General features: G+C 42.5%; 1 protein-coding gene across 1 annotated transcript in view; it reads left to right on the top strand.

Annotated features, from left to right (window-relative positions):
• The window catches only part of RFTN2 (raftlin family member 2), a 409447-nt gene that overhangs the window by 203427 nt on the left and 186797 nt on the right, over nt 1-19223 (top strand). Inside the window, exon 6 of the mRNA XM_078680443.1 lies at nt 8578-8699. Coding sequence (XP_078536569.1) covers nt 8578-8699 — 122 coding nt within the window. The remainder of the gene's footprint in view (nt 1-8577; nt 8700-19223) is intronic.

The raw sequence follows: 19223 nt of genomic DNA, 5'->3' as shown, positions 1-19223 counted from the left end.
CAAAGTAGGTGTTCCTAAATGTTTCTTGTTTCATGTATCATTTTTATATGAATGATGTTTTGTTGTTAGCCCAATAATCTCACTTCATTCCATGTCGAGAGTGTACCTATCACTGTCTGAAAACCTATGACGTGTCCTTTTTAGGTCAATTCTGGGCAGCACATGTGCTGCTCTGCGGTGCATGCTGTATTCAGGTAGGGACCTGAAGCTCCGCCCACTCTCCGCCCATATTTTACATTGGTTTTTGTCATTATTCACTGTAAACTGTGGCTATTCATTGGTCAATAGGCTTAGTAGTCCTTCCTTAGTACCGCCTTGTCTCATTTTGTAACCTACCTTGGCGACTTCCCCTGTTACGTGTGTTGTTACTCTGTAGGCCTTAATTACAGAGCCTCTGAGCACTATTTTCTCAAATAGCTTTGTCTCTCTCCTAACGCTTAGTTTTATTTTTATAGCACAAACGCATTTGCAATGCAATAGGTCTCGCATTTGCGAGAGTTTAAGCTATTGTCAGTGTAAATGACAATGCATTTTAATTATCTGTTTTAAAAACAACACATAAATAAAAGGCATTGTCATTTACAATGACAGTAGCTCAAACTCTTGTAAATGCGAGACCTATTGCATTGCAAAAGCATGTTTTGATGTGTGGCAGATTTTTCTTGCTTTCTGAACTGTGGAGTCTCCACGTTAGTCTGTCTATTTGATTTACACTTACACTTGTCTTGCCTTTTATTCCGAGCAGTCTCTATTTCAGTCTTTTTTTACTTTGTATTTAGACTTTCCTTGACTTTTGAATTGCGCAGAATTGTGTTAGTCTTTTACTGAACTATATTTTGGTTTCGGCTATTTACTTTAGAAAGTGCCTGCATGTTATTACCTCTTGCATTTGGCTTTATTTGATGGATTAATGACGCAGAGCTGAATCTGACTATTTTTGCCTTCTATAATGACTTTAATTTCGATGGAAAAGGCTTGGACGATTTCCCAATTAATTTACATAATTTTGTATAATTAATTAACTTACATAATTAATGAAGATTTGGCTCCAGAATATGTCAGATGTTAGGGAATCCTGGAATCAGTTGGATTAATGCCGCAGTACCGGTTGGTGGTTTCGGGAGTTACATTACATGAGTATCAATAGTGCTTTGTACTATGAGCTGTCTTGTGTAATCACGTCTTATGTGGATCATAATTGTGTTGTTTTGCGACATCTGATTTGCACTTAAATCATTCTTTTGCACATTCTGCGTAACGTGTTATGTCAATAATATTTTTGTCTTGCTCATGCATTGAAAATTTAAAGCTGTATTGTATTGCATTGTAACATGTTGTTTGAATTGCTAACACTTTTCAAACTGCAAATTTGATGAAAAGATACTGTGATTTTACATGATGTAATAGATTTATGTGGAAAGGTTTACAGATTTAATGGAAATCAAGGATCTCAAGGTTTTATAAATGTGTCTGTTGGATAAAGGCTTGTTGCGTCACAGTAGTTAAAATGTGCAGTCCAATGAACCCCTTAATTGGTTTGCTGTTTGTTTAGAGCTAATGCTGGGCATTAGTGTATTCCTGTCCGTAAGGCTAGACACGCTGACTCTAAGCATAGGTTTCCACTGGTTGAGAGTCTATCTGGGTATGATTAGTAGCACTGAATGTGCTATCCTTATCTGTGCTCAGTTTGATTTTCCGTCTTGTGTCTTGGGAGGCAGATTTGATGGTTTATGGTTATTGACATTACATACTGTGTTTTGTCTTCTTTGTTTTGTTTGTCTTGAATTGCACTGTGATTTGTTGGGCTAGTCTTAATCACATTGAGAAAATTAGGTTGAGATGCAATGGGTGCACATTTGAATATGCTTACTATTTCTACCTGTGGAGGAGACACTATGCCCCCAATGTGTACCCCTGATCATGACATATTGGTGAACTCAGGATTACGTGCCATCTAGTGGCTTATAGAATTACTGCTAATTGTAAAAAGTTGCAATTTCCTGTGCATGGTATATTTGATGTGAAAAGGATTACAAATTTGAAGTGTGTCATGTTTGAGATGGAGCCACAACCTTGATCTGCGCAGTACAAAACCCTGAATTAATGGGATTATGTGGACAATGAGATATTACATAAGAAAATACTTAAGGGGCAGGATAGAAAGGCTGTCAAGTATTGGCTGGATGTAAGTTTGTGTTTATGGCAGAAAATGTACCATCAAGAAGTTTTAGAAGCTGCATGTGCTTTTCCAGCAATTACTGGTTGAATCGGACAAAAAGAATACAGAAGATGTCAAGAATTAAAATCAGAATGAGCAAAAGAAAGAACCAACGGAGAAGGAGAGTGACTTCTAGGGAGAGGATGAATTTATCAATAGATGTTGATTGAAGCAAAACCACCACCATATAATGAGGCTCAGGCGCAAGTGCTTGTGCAATGAACGGAAGCAGGGGAATCGAGTGTGAAGGGAGATTATATTCTAAGAGACTAGTTGTCAGATAATTCCCAGTGAAAATTGGTTTAACCGTGAATAACCGTGATCAAATTCACCAAATACATCTGTATTAAATCATTCTATTGGGATGTGCGCCAAACATTTCTTACTTACTGAACTGTGCAGACTTTATGTTAGTCTCTTTTATTTATAATCAGACTTTCCTTGCCTTTTAAACTGAGCACTCCATACTTGGACCCTCCTTGACTTTTGAACTCAGCAGATTTATGCTAGTCCTTTACTGAATGATATTTTGGTTCTGCCTCTTTACTTGCTTTGGATGGGGACCTCATGTTATCACCTATTGCCGTTGGTTGTATTTGATGCATTATTTATGCTGCTTTGAATCTGACTAACTAACTACTTTGACCTCTGCAGAAACTTTTTTTAATTTGTACAAACCTATATGGTTTTGAATTTGAATTTTGTGCTGTGTAGGTTTTCTTTATTGTCCTATGACCGCCGTCTTTTGAGACTCGTATGTCTCTGATCCTGCGCATACACCTTTTAAAATTATTAGTTAGAGTTGACAATGCAAAGAATCACTTCTGGCACTGCTTTTCACAACTTTTATTTAAAGCTGTGTCCACATCACTGATCTGCTCATTTTACTTTGTACATACATCCAGCTCTGAGTCTTCGTCGGATGTTGTCAAGCCTTCCCCATTTATGAAACAACTCAGTCTGCGCATCCGAGTGACTTTATTGGCTGAACGACTCGTGCATTAGCCTTTAGGTTCTATCAGTGAAAAAAAATCAAATGGCTTAACACCTCTGATAGCCATCAGGGCAGTGTAGTATGTCACAAGTTAACTTCAAAATTCATTTTCTAACCTCTTTAGTTGAAATATTGCATTATGTCTTCATGGGCATGTAGTCTGGTTTACTAACTAATATGCAATTATCCCTCTAAAGTTGTCTTTAAATAACACATTTTGACCAGTATTACTGGCCCAATGAACTTTACAAATAAGCATGAAATTTTACACTTGTTCACTGGTAATGCTTTCATGTGAAAAAGTAAACACGTGGAAAACATGAAGGAAAATTATTGTAGTATGCATATTATTCTTGTATGCTGTGAGTGTGTTCTTTTATTAACTTTGCTTATTTGAGGGCCTTAGTGGAATGTAGAATGTTATTAAGGAATGTGGGGAAGTTCTAGATTGTAAGCTGAATCAATCACATGATGACCTTTTAAGCAGGGAAGCTGTCTTGGGTCCTATATTGGCATAAACCTTATCTTATGGAAACTACTCAGAGTTGGATAATCACATGCTACCAGTGTATTCATTGATGGTACTGACCCCCACACTCTTTGATGCTCTTTTTTTTTGGAGTCACTCTCCCTCATTAGCGGGACGGAAGTACAACTGGTGGAGAGATATTATCCCCTCCCAGCCCATCAGCCCTCTTTGCCCTGAAGAAGTCGTGGGTCCATTACCCTGACGAAACACGTGTTGGCTGGGCATCTGATCGGCATTAAACAAATAACAAAACGCAACATTGGACTACTGTGGTTGTTGTGTTTTTACATATCTGTATTCTGGATTTGCAGTATTTGCTCTGCTTCTATTTATCACGTGTGCACAGTCCACCTGTATCAATTACTCAGAATTGGAGTTTTACTTGTGTGATTTACAGCATTCAACAATTATATATATTGGTTGAAAAACATATGAAGAAATACAGGTGAAAATGTCTGAAAAAGAAATACTATAAAACCGTTACTCTTACATAAGACATCACACATGACTTATTTGGTGGCCTTCAAATCACAAATTACATCATCATGTCCCATTGTTTACTCTTTCAGATCCCCAAATCCTCTACCATCATACTTTAAATGAAAAAACAATTTAAAAAAATGCATTTGTATTCATTACTGTACACATCAAACAAACTCCATTGTCTACACATTACTTGCGATTCTAGGCACCTCAATATACACACCATTGAGAACATGGCTGTGAGTCCCCACCAAGAACCTCATCTCTCCGCCCCCACTGATATATGATCATTAGCATTTATTTATTCCTGAAGTCAGTGTGGGTTCGCAGACCGACCTTGATCATCCTCCAGCTCTAGTCCATAATGTCTGATCCAGGGATGCCAAATCTTGAAAAGCCCCTTCGGGCATCCCCTCATTTTATATGTTACACATTCCCCCCACCCCCATGTACATATCCATTCCGTCAAAGTAGGGAGTTCTGGTGCACCCCATCTCTTAGCTATATCTCTCTTAGCTACTGCCAACCCTAAGTTACATGAGATCATACTCCTCCTGGGCAAGTCTATATCTGACGGTATGCCTTGTTACACATATTTAGTATATTTCGGAAGCTGATACCCCAGTATTTCGCCTAACTCTCCCAGTATCTTGGCCCAGTATCTTTGTATATGCGCGCAGTCCCACAGTGTGTGCCCAAATGTACCAGTCTCTGTCTTACACTGTAAACAGTTTGGGGAGTCCGCACGCCCCATTTTATAGAGACGGGCTCTTGTTACATATACTCTATGAAGGATTTTAAATTGAATTAGCCTTAATCTCAGTTTATTGGCTACCTCTCTTGGGTACATTAGCGTCGCCTCCCAATCTATGTCTTCCAGGGTACCCAAGGTGGTCTCCTACGTCTTCCTCAAAGTTACCAGATTATCTGGGATATTATTAATAAGCGTCTTATAGATCCAGGATAACGCCTTTTCCGGTATTTTGTCCTGCAGGAGTCTGCCCTCCAGCAAAGCAAATTCAGGGATACCTGCAATGTATATCTTTTCTGCATTTGCAAGCGTGTTGCAGTTGCATGTATTTATACCTTTGCCTATCGCCTAATTAGAAATCTTGCTGTAGGGTCTCAAAGGAGATCAGCGAGCCTTCTTTTATTATATCCCCCCCCACAGTTGAAATGCCTATCTTACCCCAATCTGTGAAACCTTTAAATTTCCCTATTTCTGGGAGGTGCATGTCTTCCCACCGTGGGGTTTGCCTCGTTATTTTCTTGTCCTACCCAATTTGCCTTACTGACGCCTTCCACCCCTCCAATGCCCTCTGGGTAACAGGCAACAGACTTTTAACTCCCCTCCCTTCATATATGTTGTGTAAATGGGAGCGTGTCTCAAATTGTCCCTGCTCCAATGCGTATGTCGGATGTGTTTTTGGTGGGTGTCCCTACTCATTCTCCACTCATTGATTACTATAAGGTGCGCGGCATGATAGTATGCTTTAATGTCAGGGAGTGCTATGCCCTCGTTGTATTGATTGCGCTGCAGAGTACGAAGCTCGATGCGTGGTTGTCCCCCATCCCACAGGTTGGGCGAATCCCATTATCTATTGCTCCGAATACATCCTCCGGAATCTTTTTGTGCGTGTTCTGTAAAATATATGAAAGCTATGGGAGCATCACCATCTTGTACATTGCCGCTCTGCCCATCAATGTTAGGGGTAAACGTCGCCATGTTTCTACATCCGCACAGAAGTCTGCAACCACTCTATGAATATTGCGTGTGAGACATTATGCAGTATATACATCCCTAAGTACTTAAAGCCTTCCGTAGATATTTACAGTTCCCTGGGGAGGTCATCCGTCTCATGGGACCCGCCCACCTGATATAGGACTGATTTGTTCCATTTGGTCTCATTGCACGCATGTTCTCTATATTTTTCTAATGTCTGGATAAGGGTTGCAATCATAGATGAGGGGTCAGTGAAGGACATCAGCTGCATATAGTGTAATGCGTTCTTTGATCCCAAGTGCTGTGAATCCCTGTACCGCTGGATGTTATCTAGAGGTTCCAAAGTCAATGCAAAAAGCATTGGTGATAGTGGGCACCCCTGTCTAGCTTCCCTTTCTATTTCAAACTCTGCAGACAGCGTCACATTAACCCACACCCTTGCCTTCTGTGCCCTATAAAGTAACTTGACCCATTAAATGAAGTTAGGGCCAAATCCCAGCCTCTGTAATGTCTGCCACATGTATCGCTTAGTTCGCCCTAAGTGTGGCCGGGTATGCTCAGACGTGAGTCCCTTGCTCACTTGGCCACTGGATTCAAGATAGCCTGGCTGATGAGGATTATGAATCCGAAACCGGTCCCAGGATGCTTGTTTCCGGACCAGGGAAGACATGGCTTGGCAGTTCGGGCTGGACTGTTCCCATGAGGTACAGGGTCAGACTGATTTGCATATGGCCATGTCTGAACTGGGGTGGCTGAGCGAGCTAAAGAATGGTGATGGATTAAACCCAGATCAGTTGACTGGGGGTGAGTGTTTGATTTGCTCAAACGCTCCGTCCATCATCCCCTTTTGTATTGCCACATGAAAGGCCAGTGGACTGCATCAATTGCTTTTTCTGCATCCAATGACAGCAGTAAGTGTGCCTCCGGCCTGTCTTGGACCTCACTTATCCAATTTGCTAGTCTGCGTAAGTTAAACCTCGTCGCCCTACCAGGCATGAATCCTGATTGATCTCCATGTATAAGGGAGGTAATCACTGCAGCCAACCTATTCGCCAGAATGGATGCCAAAATCTTCACTTCCATATTTAGATTGGCCGGTAAGCACCACAGTCTGTAGCCAGTCTCCCAGGTTTATGAATTACAACTACCGTTGCCTTTTGCAAGTCGGGGGCAAGGTACCCTCGTCTCGGGCCGCTAAGAACATTTCGAGAAGGTGCTGTCCCAAGAGTGCAAAATTAACTAGAAAGAATTCCGCAGGCAGACCATTGGGTCTTGGGTTCTTTCCTGACCTTTGTTTATAAATGTCCCCTGTGACCTCTTCTAGCGTTAACTCCCCCTCTACTCTAGGTAATCCCATAGCTCAGGGGACACGGCTGGTAGCACTACCCCATCAAGGTATTGTTGGATCAGAGCCCCTCCCACCCGCTGCTTGGCTTTTGGCTTTGCAAAGGGTGGCGTAGTATCCCGCAAAGGCTTTAGCTATGTCCCTCCCACTGGATAGTGTGTATCCACCTGGCATCTGTCTCTTTTCTACCCAACCATGCTAACAGCCTTCCTGCCCTATCTCCTGTTTCGTAAAGGCGATGTCTCAAAGCCTGATATATCAACTTCGCTGAATTCCTGGCGTGCCAGCGCTTGGTATTCTGTCCGCGTTACACCTATCTGGCAAATAATGAATTGGGTGGGTTCCTCACCCATCTGGCGTTCCAATTGCCGAAGCTCTACCTTCATACTTAAGCACTCAGCCTAATATGTATGCCATTCAGCATTCTTTTTTGTGTTCTTAGCATTGTTAGAAACTGCAGTTTAAGATGTGTATAACGCCCCCTCCACAAGCCAGCGCCCTGTGCAGCAGCAGTCGCACGCCCTAATACCGGTCCTGTGTGTATTTGGCCTTCAGCTGTAGCATGGCAGCTCCGTCTAGTGTGAGATATTAATGAAACACCCTGCAAGTAGGAGTTGTTTACGTAGTGCTAGAGTAACTTAAAAAAATACAGAATTATGTGCACCCATGAGTTGTGCTTTTGTAAATAATACTAGTGGAACGAAGCTGCTCCCGCCTAGGGCTTCCTTCCTTTAGGAATCGTCCCAGGGTGTTGGCAGTTTGGTTTCCTTGTTTAAGAGATTCAAATGACAGAGACAACTCCGTGGACTAGGCACGTTTCAAAAGCAGAAGGAGCCCATTCATGGCGCAGCGCACTGCGGGGATGTCACATTTCCTGTAATCAGTTCTGTACAGCCGGCTATTTTCCATGATGATGTGTGCCTTTGTGAAGGTGGGTCCCTGGCGCAGCCCACGGTGAATGCCAATGCACATTTTCACTGACGAGTGCCAGTTTTTTTTTCTAACTGTATTTAAGCACCACCGAAGCCTTCAGGCGAGCCTGCTCTGCAGCCACCCCTTTCACTAACACAGCCTTTGAAAAAGTAGAATTAGGTCACTTTTTACGAACGTTGTTTTTTTCTGTATATGAAGAAGTGGGAAAATAAGAAGCACATGCGATGTATCACCCCGATTAGCAATTACTGTCGTATGACTTGCCAGGCTCCCTCGTGACTCTTATGCGTTGGTGTTGGGAGGAAATCAAACCATGCAAGTTGTTTACTGTGGCGTATCCATGTTTCCATAGGAGATCACTTGTCCAAGTCCCTGGATGGATTATTCATCTACGAGGAAGAAGGCCGTGGCGTTCCAGGCTCACACAGGAAAGGAAATGACGCAATCGTAGTCGAACAATGGACGGTGATTGAGGTAAAATTCTGTTCACTTAGTAACTGTAAATAAATCCATTTTTACCATAGGTTAAGATTTGCGACTGACGGATGTATGACATTAGAACGCATGCTTTTACCACGCATGCTGTTACAACGCAGGTTTTACTACGCATACCATTACAACGCATAGCGCTTTGGGGTGCTGGATAGTGAATAGTTTAATTTACTATTCCAACTCCAGTCCCGGTGGACACTAGGGAAGGTGTTGGATAGTAAATTAAATCTATTCCCTATCCTAGAGCGCCCCCCAGCGCAATGCGTTGTAATGGTTTTCGTTGTAAAACCTGCGTTGTAATAGCACTGCGTGGTAAAAGTTGCGTTGTAAAGGATGTTTCCCGCGACTGACTGTTCGTTTATGGCTGTACCTGAAAGGAAGTGTATATTTTTATAAGCCATGTCTTTTGTTCTAACATGCCCCCTTTAAAACAAGCGTTGGTATTTTTTTCATAAGTAAAAGTTACTGATTGGCAAATGTTTGTGTAATTTTATTGATTGGTAAGTGAGTTAATGCTAGAATGCGTCAATGGTTGGATGAAGAGTTGAATGCATATATGGATAAACGGATGAGGGATTGAAGGCATAGGCATTTGAATGGGCCACAGTGCATGAATGGATGACCGTGCATGGCTGGGTGAATAGAGTGATGGGTTAGTTCAAGGATAGATGAGTATGGCAATGAGTGGGTGGCGAGATGAATGAAGGTTCTCTCCATCCACACCTATCTTCCAACATGTTTATCCCTCATCTGTTCACGCACACTCAATCCTCCAAAAAAACACAATCTTCCATCAATGTATCCCTCTTTTATTTGTCTAAGCATCCGTAAATCCACCCACACTCTTTCATTTAGTTATCAATGTATCCACTTAAGCATCCATTGATCATGTGCACAGTCGTGCATAGTCAACTGCACGTGCACACCTTCCTACATGCATGTAGTCCCTGATTGGATATGCATCATGTGCATTGTTTTTATTTGTCCTTCTGTTTGATGATTGTGTGTTGAATGTATATATGTTGATTGTACATACATGTCATTATGAGTGATGGTCTCTTGGTGCATGAGTGCTTGTAGATGTGCTTTGTGTGTGTTTACGGGTGAGTATGTACCTGTAAATGTATTGGTCTCAATGTATTGGTGTCTCAATGTATGTTGTTTTTGTGTGCATGAATGCCTGTTGCTGTTTTTCTCTGTCTCTGCATGTGAAAATGAAATATGTTGTGCGCCTGCGTGTGTTACTAGTGCATTTGTTCCTGTATGCAAGTTGTGATGATGGATGGTTGCTGTACCTTGGTAGATGATGCTTTCTTGAAACTGTACTGCTGAAGGGCGCCACTTAAAGCAGAGAGAAAAATGTCCTGCAATTGCCAAGCCTCTTTTGCATCTTATTTAGTTGGTTCAAGTTGTATAAACTATAACACTTAATATCCTATTTTTCGTAAAACCTCTCAGGTTAGAGGTTTAATGGCATTCTGCTTTAGAAATGACATGCCTATTTGCAAATCAGAAGCAGACAGGTTAGAATGTATAAGTTTTCACGAATGTTGAAATGTTCCATTGTCTTCATCATAACTTTATCTTCTAGCCCTCATCCCGACTAACCTCAATGAAATATTATATGTGCCTTGAGTTGTTCCTTGTTATTTTTTTTTTTTAATATATTTTATTAGTTTTTTTTCCTTATTATTTTCTTACAGTATGCAATCACAGCACATTACATTGCGTCCAGCAGTAAATCTATACAAGGCAACTCCCCAATCTTGTATCACAATCTCTGACCACAGTAGTACATTTAGAAGCATTAGTCACTTATCACATTGCACAGTGCTAATCAGGAGATACTACGGATAGTATTAAGTGAACTCAATTTAGCTCATCCCGCCCGAGCATTGCTGTGGTGTTAAGAATGCAGTCCCGCTGCATTTCTCAGTAGGTACGGTGTGGAGGTGAATCATGTAATAGTGGTGACAAGTTCTCTGCATGATAATGCGTGTTTGTATAAGTAATTAGTGTTGTGATAGTCAGTCACGAGTAATGTGGTGCTCCTATGAGATGCGAGAGCGGCATGTAGCCCATGTTCAGTGTTCTGCAGCATGGCTGTGTCTTACAGACTTGCCAGCTCAGCCGTCGTTACTGTGCCTCGATGAGAAAACAAACAAAAAACGACCCTCGGTTTTCTGGATGTCTCTGCATGTGTGCGCCATGTTTCAGCACGTTCCATGATAAAGGTGAAATATTCAAGAAGTTTTGTAATACAAACAATTAACCAAACGTGTCCTACGGTTAAGCCGTTCCAACATCAAAAACTAAAGACCAATTGCATATTAGTAAGAAACAATCCCACGACAGTGTGGGCAAGATAAAGACGGATGTATGCTGGTCTGAGAAAGAAGAGGGAAAAAAATAGAAGGAGAAAAAAGATTTTTTTTAAATCAAAAAAACGGGGGGGGGGACCATAGGGGGGAAGAAATGAAAAGGAGAAGGATGGTGAGTGCAGGCAGTGGGGGTGTGTCTCATTCGTGACCGCTTGAGTTGTTCCATGAAAGAGATGAATAGACCATCCATGGTAGGTATTTCCATACCTCTCCACTCTAAAAAACATCAGAAATAACAAAATGGAAAGCGAAAACTAAAACTGCAGGAACTGATTATGCCTAAAGTGGGGCAACAGTGGAAGTTTAAACCGAAATGAAGTATATTGCTATTGAAATGCCTGCTGTTGCCTTCTTTAAGTTAGTAGGTTCTTCCATTGTGTTCATTGCAGCTGTTAAATTGTAGGCCAGAAAGATAGAGTTTGATAGATTTTTTGAGGATACATTGGAGTTTAGTGACCGGAAAATACTTAGAAAAGTATGTGTAGCTTAGACGAGTCTAAATATTTTAGGACGGTATCATCAGGGGTTGTTCCATTTGATATTCAGACCAGGCATAAGGGAGGCTGTGTTAGTTGTAAAGGATGTGTCTCTGTCAGATTCTATTGAACAAGAGTTCCCTGAGGTTTTTGCTAAAAGATTGGAATGGATTTCAGGTTTCAAACACAAGATTAAAATAAAACACGAAGCTACATCTAGTTAAAGAGAGGATTTGAACAACGAATAGAGTAGGTTACAAAGTTCTAGTGTCATAGAACCCATAGAGTCAAGTTTATTGTTGTGTCCTTTAGCAGTGGCTAGAAAGCACAAGGGGGATATTCAGGTTTGTGTTGACATGAGGAGTCTTAATAGAGAGATAATGGGTTGAATCTTTACAAATGTGGATTATTGATTCTCACCCTTTGCCGAAGATTAGTGATTTGTTGCGGATGCTGGGTAAAGTTGAGTGATTTTCTAAATTTGAGTTGGCCTCGGCATACCATCAGGTTGAGTTGGAAGGATCACCCAGACACTACACAGCTTTTAGTTCTCCTGCTGGCACATGCTAATTCTGTCACGTGCTGTTTTCCAGCGTATCATCTTGTGGGGAATATCAAAGGAGTCACAGTTTTTCATGGTGAAATGATGATTTTTGCAAAAAGATTGGAAGATCATGACTTCATTTCACTGAAGGTTCCCCAGATTATTTTCTGACAAAGGTATTAGTTGTTGAGAAGAAAACGTGTGAGTTCTTTAAGGAGAAAGCTGAGTTTTTGGGCCACAGTATTTATGCTCATTTAATGGGCAATGTGAGTTCTACACCAAATTCAATATGGTGTCTGCGTCTAAAATTAAAAGACTTACAAAAATGTTAAAGAGGGATGTCCAGTTTGAATTGGATGAATGTCGTCAAGAGACGTTCAGTATGGTCAAAGATTAAATGAACGGAGCAAGAGCTTCACATTCTCATGAGCCTGAGTTTCCATGCACCATTACAGTTGATGCCTGCAAGTGTGGGCTGGGGGCTGAACTCACTCAAGATAAGGAGTGTGAGTCTGTCACTATAAGATATGCATCAAGAGTTCTTCACAAACCAAAGCTCAGTTACTCCACAATTGAAAAAAGACTTGTTAGCCTCCTATTGGGCCATAGAAAAAGTTTGGTCATATGTATTGGGCAGGAGGTTTTGCCTCCAAAGAGACCATAAGCCTCGGGTGAACATCCTGAGTGGAGAGAGAGTCAAGTATAACACACCTAATATAGCCCAGCTAACCATAAAGCTTTTACATTATGACTTTGCAATTTCACACATTCGCAGAACAGATAATGTAACCACAGATATGTTGTTTAGGTTGTCAGTGAGTGATCAAGATTTGATAGATCCTGAGGAAGACTTTGAGAGTTGTTTTGTAGCTGCAATGAATATGCCTGAGTAGGAAGCGTGTTCAGGAAAGAAGTGTAAACAAGCAAGTGAGGTGGATGCTGTGTTGAGGATCCAGGATTATATTATTAATGGCTGGCCAATAGAAAGGTGTGTAAACTCAGAGATTCAACCTTATTGCAAAATTGCTGAGGAACTGTCCATTGAAGGTGGTGTTGTGTTGAAAGGTGACAAGTGTGTTGTGTTCCCCCAGTGTCATTGCATCAAAGGTTGGTTAATATGTCTCATTAGGGGCATTGGGCAGCAACTATGACAAAAAGAAGAGCCAGATCTTACTATTGGGGGCCTTCAATTGGCAAAGATATTGAATTTGAAATAAAAGAATGTGTAGTGTGCAGTAAATCTGAAAAAGACCTTAACGTGATGTCGCCACCTTTGCGGCCTGTCCAATATCCTGACAGATCATGGGCTAAACTGGGTATTGATATGGCTGGTTCATTCAGTTTTCTGCCACATCATTTGCATTATGCATTTGTTCTAATGCATTATTACAGTAAATGAACACAAATAAGTTTTTTCCACAGCTTCTGCAAATAATGCTGTCTCATTTCTGAAGGATGTCTTTTCTAGAGAAGGGTTTCCAGAACATCTTATCTCCGACAATGGAGTTTAATTTATAAATGCTGAAATGGAAGAATTTTTTTAAGCTTCAGGTGTCAAGCATTTGAAACGTTCTTTTTATCATCCCCAGACCAGTGCATGGTAGAGGGGATGAACAGTGTTGTCAGTGATTGTATTAAGTGGGCCAGAAACAACAACCACAATGTGGAAGAAGCTGTGGTTTTACCGTGCGACACCCCTCTTTGTTACACATCAGTCCCCATTTAGCTTATTAAGGGGACGTCCTCCTACCTCTATGCTGTATCCATCTTGGGTGCTTAGGTCTATTAAGTACAAAGAGATTAACATTGATGATTAGAATACCTTATGTCAAAGAGTGATTGGGAACCAAATAAAATAAATGGAATGGTATGATGCTACAAGTTATGCTGAGCGTGTACTCTTTCAGGTGGGTGGCCTGGTGTGGGTACAAAAACCTGGTTTTGTAAAGAAAGGGGATGCCAAAGATGGTGCTCAAGTTAAGATTGTAGGGATCTGTGGTAGTGCTGTACGTGTGGAAGGGGGACCTTGGTGGAATGTTGGTAAGATTGTCAAAAGCACTGGTACAGGATGTTCCTCAGAGGTTCAAACAAAATAAAGAGGAAAAGATTGATTAAGATTATGGTTCTGAGGGACCATACCACAGTCAAGGAGTCCTTCAAGGGTCTTCTGTGTTAGCGGTAATCAAATGAAGAAGATCGACCCGCAAAAGATTTGTGCTTTGAGGTTGAGATAAGTATATTGGTTTTTTTCTGTGTCAAAATGTTTATTTTGATGTTTTTTCCAAGGGTAACAGAGCTTTGTAATACATCAATCTATTCGTTAGGCCAATTGCATCAGTATGCTATAGACAGTTCCAGCTTTCCTTAAGCGGAAAAATTAGCTCAAATCGACGTGCATATACTTAGTAATTAGGGATCATTACAGTTTGTTAAACTTCCAAACGTATATTGTGAGGTACCCTTCCTAAAAAATAAATGTAACCCTGTAAAGCAAGTATTCAAGTGTATAAAGTCGTTACAATAGATTTGCTTGGCAGGAGTCAACAATAGCAACTGAAAAATTACCTTATTCTTGTAAGGTGGAAGGATGGAAGTGTAGAAGTTCCCCCTCTAGGGGAGGGATATAGCCAAGGTGTACCCTGTTTATCCTCTGGGGAGGGCAACCAAGCAAAGCCAGGCTAAATCTGAAAGAGGTGAAGTGCCCATAATCTGGGCTGGTAGGTGAACAGGGGCAGTTCCTCTGATAGGAATCGTACTAAGGGGCCCCATTGTAGTCACAACTGTGTTGCGCATTTGTTAATAAATCCGACAAGTGTTCCTAACCTAGGGCCTGCCACAGCCTAAGATGCCATTGGGAGAGCTTAGGGACCTCTGGTTTCTTCCATGCTACGGCTAGGGTAATTTCGGCCCCCCCAGACAGCCCACTGCCTCGTGCTTCATTGCGGGGTCCTGTAGGCCCGCAGGACATACTCCGGATTTTCAGAGATTGGGTAGCCTAGGATCTCCCTGATCTGCGACAGAATTTCCTTTCAGAAAGTTTGGATAGAAGGGCAGTCCCACCAAATATGATGAAAATTCCCCAGTAGCCCACAATCCCTCCAACATCTATCCGTGGTGTTTGGGAACAGTTTGTGTAACTTCTCGTAGTAGAGGTATCAGTCGTATTAATCTTGTAGTGAGCCTCCCTCAGTGCCATAGAGCCATTATACCTAGCACTATCTCTGTTGCCCACTGTTTCGCCTGAATGACAATTCCCAATGTCGTTTCGATGTATGTATAGGGGGGCAGGTAGGGGCTTAATGAAGAGTAGAGAAATGTAATACAGACTTTGGAAATCCCCCCATTTCATAAAAAATTCTCGAAACGAAGACGATCCCTGGTGCCCGCAATTCTCATCTGTGGCTGCAGCACCCAGTGTTTCAGTTCAAAATATTGGAATCTCTCGTAGACGGAAATTGTGACAGCAATTTTCAAAAGTTAAGATACCTTCCCCGTGGAACAAATCCGAGTTTTTTCAGCAACCCTCTTCTCACCATCTGTCAAACAGGCCTGCGTAGAGTGCTGGAGGAAATGCTGCTTTATGGTGGTTGGGAGCATATGGAGATCTTGCCTAGGTTTCCACAAAAGATCCCATATTGTCCCGCCCACCACCGCTCTAGCCATATGGAGCCCGTGCTTGTCTGATGCCCTAAGCCCCGGCGGCTGGAACAGGTAAGCGTGGTGAGGCAGGGAGGGGGCACAGTGGGGTGGGGACGTTGACTGACGACAGAATGGATATTATTTATTTAATTAATTATACCTATTCCGTCGTCTGTCAACTCCCCAACCGCCCCACAGCGCTTACCTGTGCCGGCGCCGCAGGCCTTCAGGGACCATTCAGCTATAACCCTAAGCTGGGACTCTCTATAATAATGTAGGAAGTTGGGTAGGCCTAGATCCCCTATGCTTCTTGAATCTGTCAGTAGTCGATGGGAAAGCCTGGCTCTGCAACCTTGCCGAATGAGCCTTGTGGCCAATGTACGATTCTCAGAGAAAACCTCGCTGTGTACATCAATGGAGAGGCCTTAAAACAGGTACAGTACCCGTGGAAGCACTGTCATCTTAATTGCATTTATCCGGCCCAGCCAGGTAAGGTAGATGGCGGCCCACCTTTTGAGATCTAGCTTGAGTTGTCGAAGTATCGGAGGAAAATTAGCCTTGTAAAGGTCAGCTAGGTCAGGTGTCTTGATGCCCAAGTACGTTATCTCATTTTAGGCCCATTGAAATGGCGAGGATGCTATTCTTTCTTCCATCTCATTCGGGGTGTTGACAAATTGAGAATAAAGGATTTAGAGAGGTTAACCTTAAAGCCAGCCACCCGCTCAAAGTTCTGCAGCTCTAATTGTAAGACTGGGAAAAAATACGGTGAGAGGTAACAGGCAAGAGAACATCGTCTGCTAACAATGATATTTTGTGTACCTCTAACCCAAACTGGATACCCTCGATCTCATGATTAGCTCTGCTCTGCGCTGCTAAGGGCTCTATGCAAAGGGAGAAAAGCACGGGGATAGGGGAAAACCCTGTCTTGTCCCCCTTGTTAAGTTGAAGAGCTCAGAGGCCATACCATTAATCAATACCTGGGATCTGGGTCTACATTAATTGGCCTTTACCATCTTCAGGAATTGGTCTCCAAACCCAAATATACGCATTGTGTGCATTAAAAACGACCAATCCACCTGGTCAAAGGCCTTCTCGGCATCAAGTGGCAACAAGACCGATGGGATTCGCTTCTTATGTACTTTTTCTACGAAATGGATAATCTTATGTAAGTTGTCATGGGTCTGACGACCCTTGATAACCCCGATTGATCAGGATGGATCAGTTTAGGTAGTATCTCCTAGAGTAAATTTTGGCGTCCAAATTAAGTAACGATATAGGTCTAAAAGAGGCACATACTTGGAGGTCCTACCAGTGGCGGCTTGTGCAGGTAAGTGTGGTAGGCAGGTAAGTTTGGTGAGGTGGGGTGGGTTTGGGAGGGCGTAAGTGACAAACAACGGAATAGGATAAAGAAAGTAAATAAATAAAACCACTTACCTTGCGCTTGCGATGCTTCGGGTGCAGACACGTGGTTTTATTTATTTATTTATTTACTTTTCCCTATTCCGTCATTTGTCACTTACACCCCACCCCACCGCACTTACTTGCATGGGCTGCCACTGGGTCCTTCCCCAGTTTAAGGATAACAGTGATCAGAGCATCGCTCATCAATGGGGACATCTCCTTGTAGGAAGCTGTAGGAGGCTAGCTTAGTATATGGTGCACACTTATTTAAGCGAGGCACCTTGCACTAATCCAGACAGCCCTTATGGTGGTTTTAGTGGTCTTAGACAACCTTAGAAAGCTCTCTAAGAGGAAGCTGTCGAGAGAAGCCTTCAGGCTTAGTCCAGAAGGAATTTTAAGAAGCTTGTTCTACCAGATCTAATCATGTAGTGCAGGTTAAACGAAAAAGAATCACACTGTGTAGTTATAAAAATACGTCTATTCATTACACAACACTCACTAACACTTTGCTATATCTCCTACTCGGAGATATCAACACAAATACATAAAATACTTGAATTGCAAGAGTTAGTCAGCACAATACACAGTGGTCTCCAGGGAGAGACCAAACCATGTACTAAAGAAGTGGAATGCGAACTGCGACTGAAGTCGGGGCTTGGACCAGGAGACTCAGAATAGCTGGGGACACAAGGAACCACCCGAGGCAAGTACCCAGGAACGCCACGGAGGCTGTATGCACAGTGGAAACACAGCTGCATACTCAATAAAAGTCAATGGGAAAGTCATGGTTGCAGTTTTAAAGTAGAAGGACCCTTCCAAGTGGACCCTGAAGAAGCCCAGTGGAAAGTTGGAGAGTCACCCCACCCGTGGATACCCTAGGAACCAGGATACCTACACCAGGGAAGCTGGGTGCATAGGTGTGAAGTGACATCAGAAACCACTATAAACCACAATGGAGGACTTCAGGAAAGATGCAGCTGGCGAAGAAGGGGAAAGAGTCCGGTGTAATCCATGGTGGATTCTTGAAGAGAAAGAACCTGCAAGTAGAGGGGACAGACTCTATGCCACTCGGAGGTGACCAGGAGGCACGGAAGAGCAATGACCACCGATGACGGAAGATGCATGGTGACCTTGTTGCTGCAGCTGTGAGGACCAGGAAATGTTGTGGAAGACCAGGAGTCATTCACGAGCTGTTCCACGTCGGAAATCGAGAACCATAGTTCTATTTTTCTATGCATTAACTAAAACAGATAGCTCAATAAATAAGAGGCAGGATCCGTTGTATCTGAGTCAGAATGGCTTTAATCGTATGGCTCGAGCCTAAAGACCATGGAGTGGCATGCACTGGAATGGAATGGCAGCTGCAACGTCTCATCAACATTACATAGTATATATAGAAAAACAATACAATTTCATTGCATACAGTAGGCGTAACAAGTGACAAACGTAAGATAAGAACACATGGGCGTAAAAAGAAGGCGTGCACGGAGACATGTGATGTAAACGTCACAGACGTGTCATAAATGGGTGGATACATGGAGGGGGCAACCTGGGCAGCTGGAACCTTTAACCTACTGGTGCGCGCAAACGGGCCATGACGTGTAACTGGGGAGAGCTGGGGGCTCTGACTTCTGGCACTAGAAGAGGAGACTAAAGTCTGGGATGTCAGGACGACATGTACCTATAGCATATCTGATATCTCGTGTTTGGAGAACATGTTGCCAGAATCTAAATGTCATCAGGGCAAAGGCTACTTGACACTAAGGCTAGTGCATGCATATATTTCTACATGCATTGCGTGTGCTATGAATCTTCTATGGATACTAATTCAGTAATTCTCTTGCATGGAGACAGGAAGACTAGACTATAGCTGAAGATGTTTATGCGGTTCGTTAGCTAGGAATGTGAAGCCGGGAAGCTGAACTGATAACTAGAGGCATAACATATTCTTGGCAGACAGGCAGGCAGGCCAGGCCGGGCACTGCGCTGCTTGGCAGAAAGTAAGCGAGGGGTCAGGGATGCGGGCGGGGCTGCATCACTCCTCGGAGTGGTTTCAGGAGACTTG

Source organism: Lissotriton helveticus, chromosome 3_1, assembly GCF_964261635.1.
Source record: "Lissotriton helveticus chromosome 3_1, aLisHel1.1, whole genome shotgun sequence".
Taxonomy (NCBI): Eukaryota; Metazoa; Chordata; class Amphibia; order Caudata; family Salamandridae; genus Lissotriton; species Lissotriton helveticus.
Note: the sequence above shows the minus strand (reverse complement) of the source record. Positions and strands in the feature narration are given on the sequence as shown.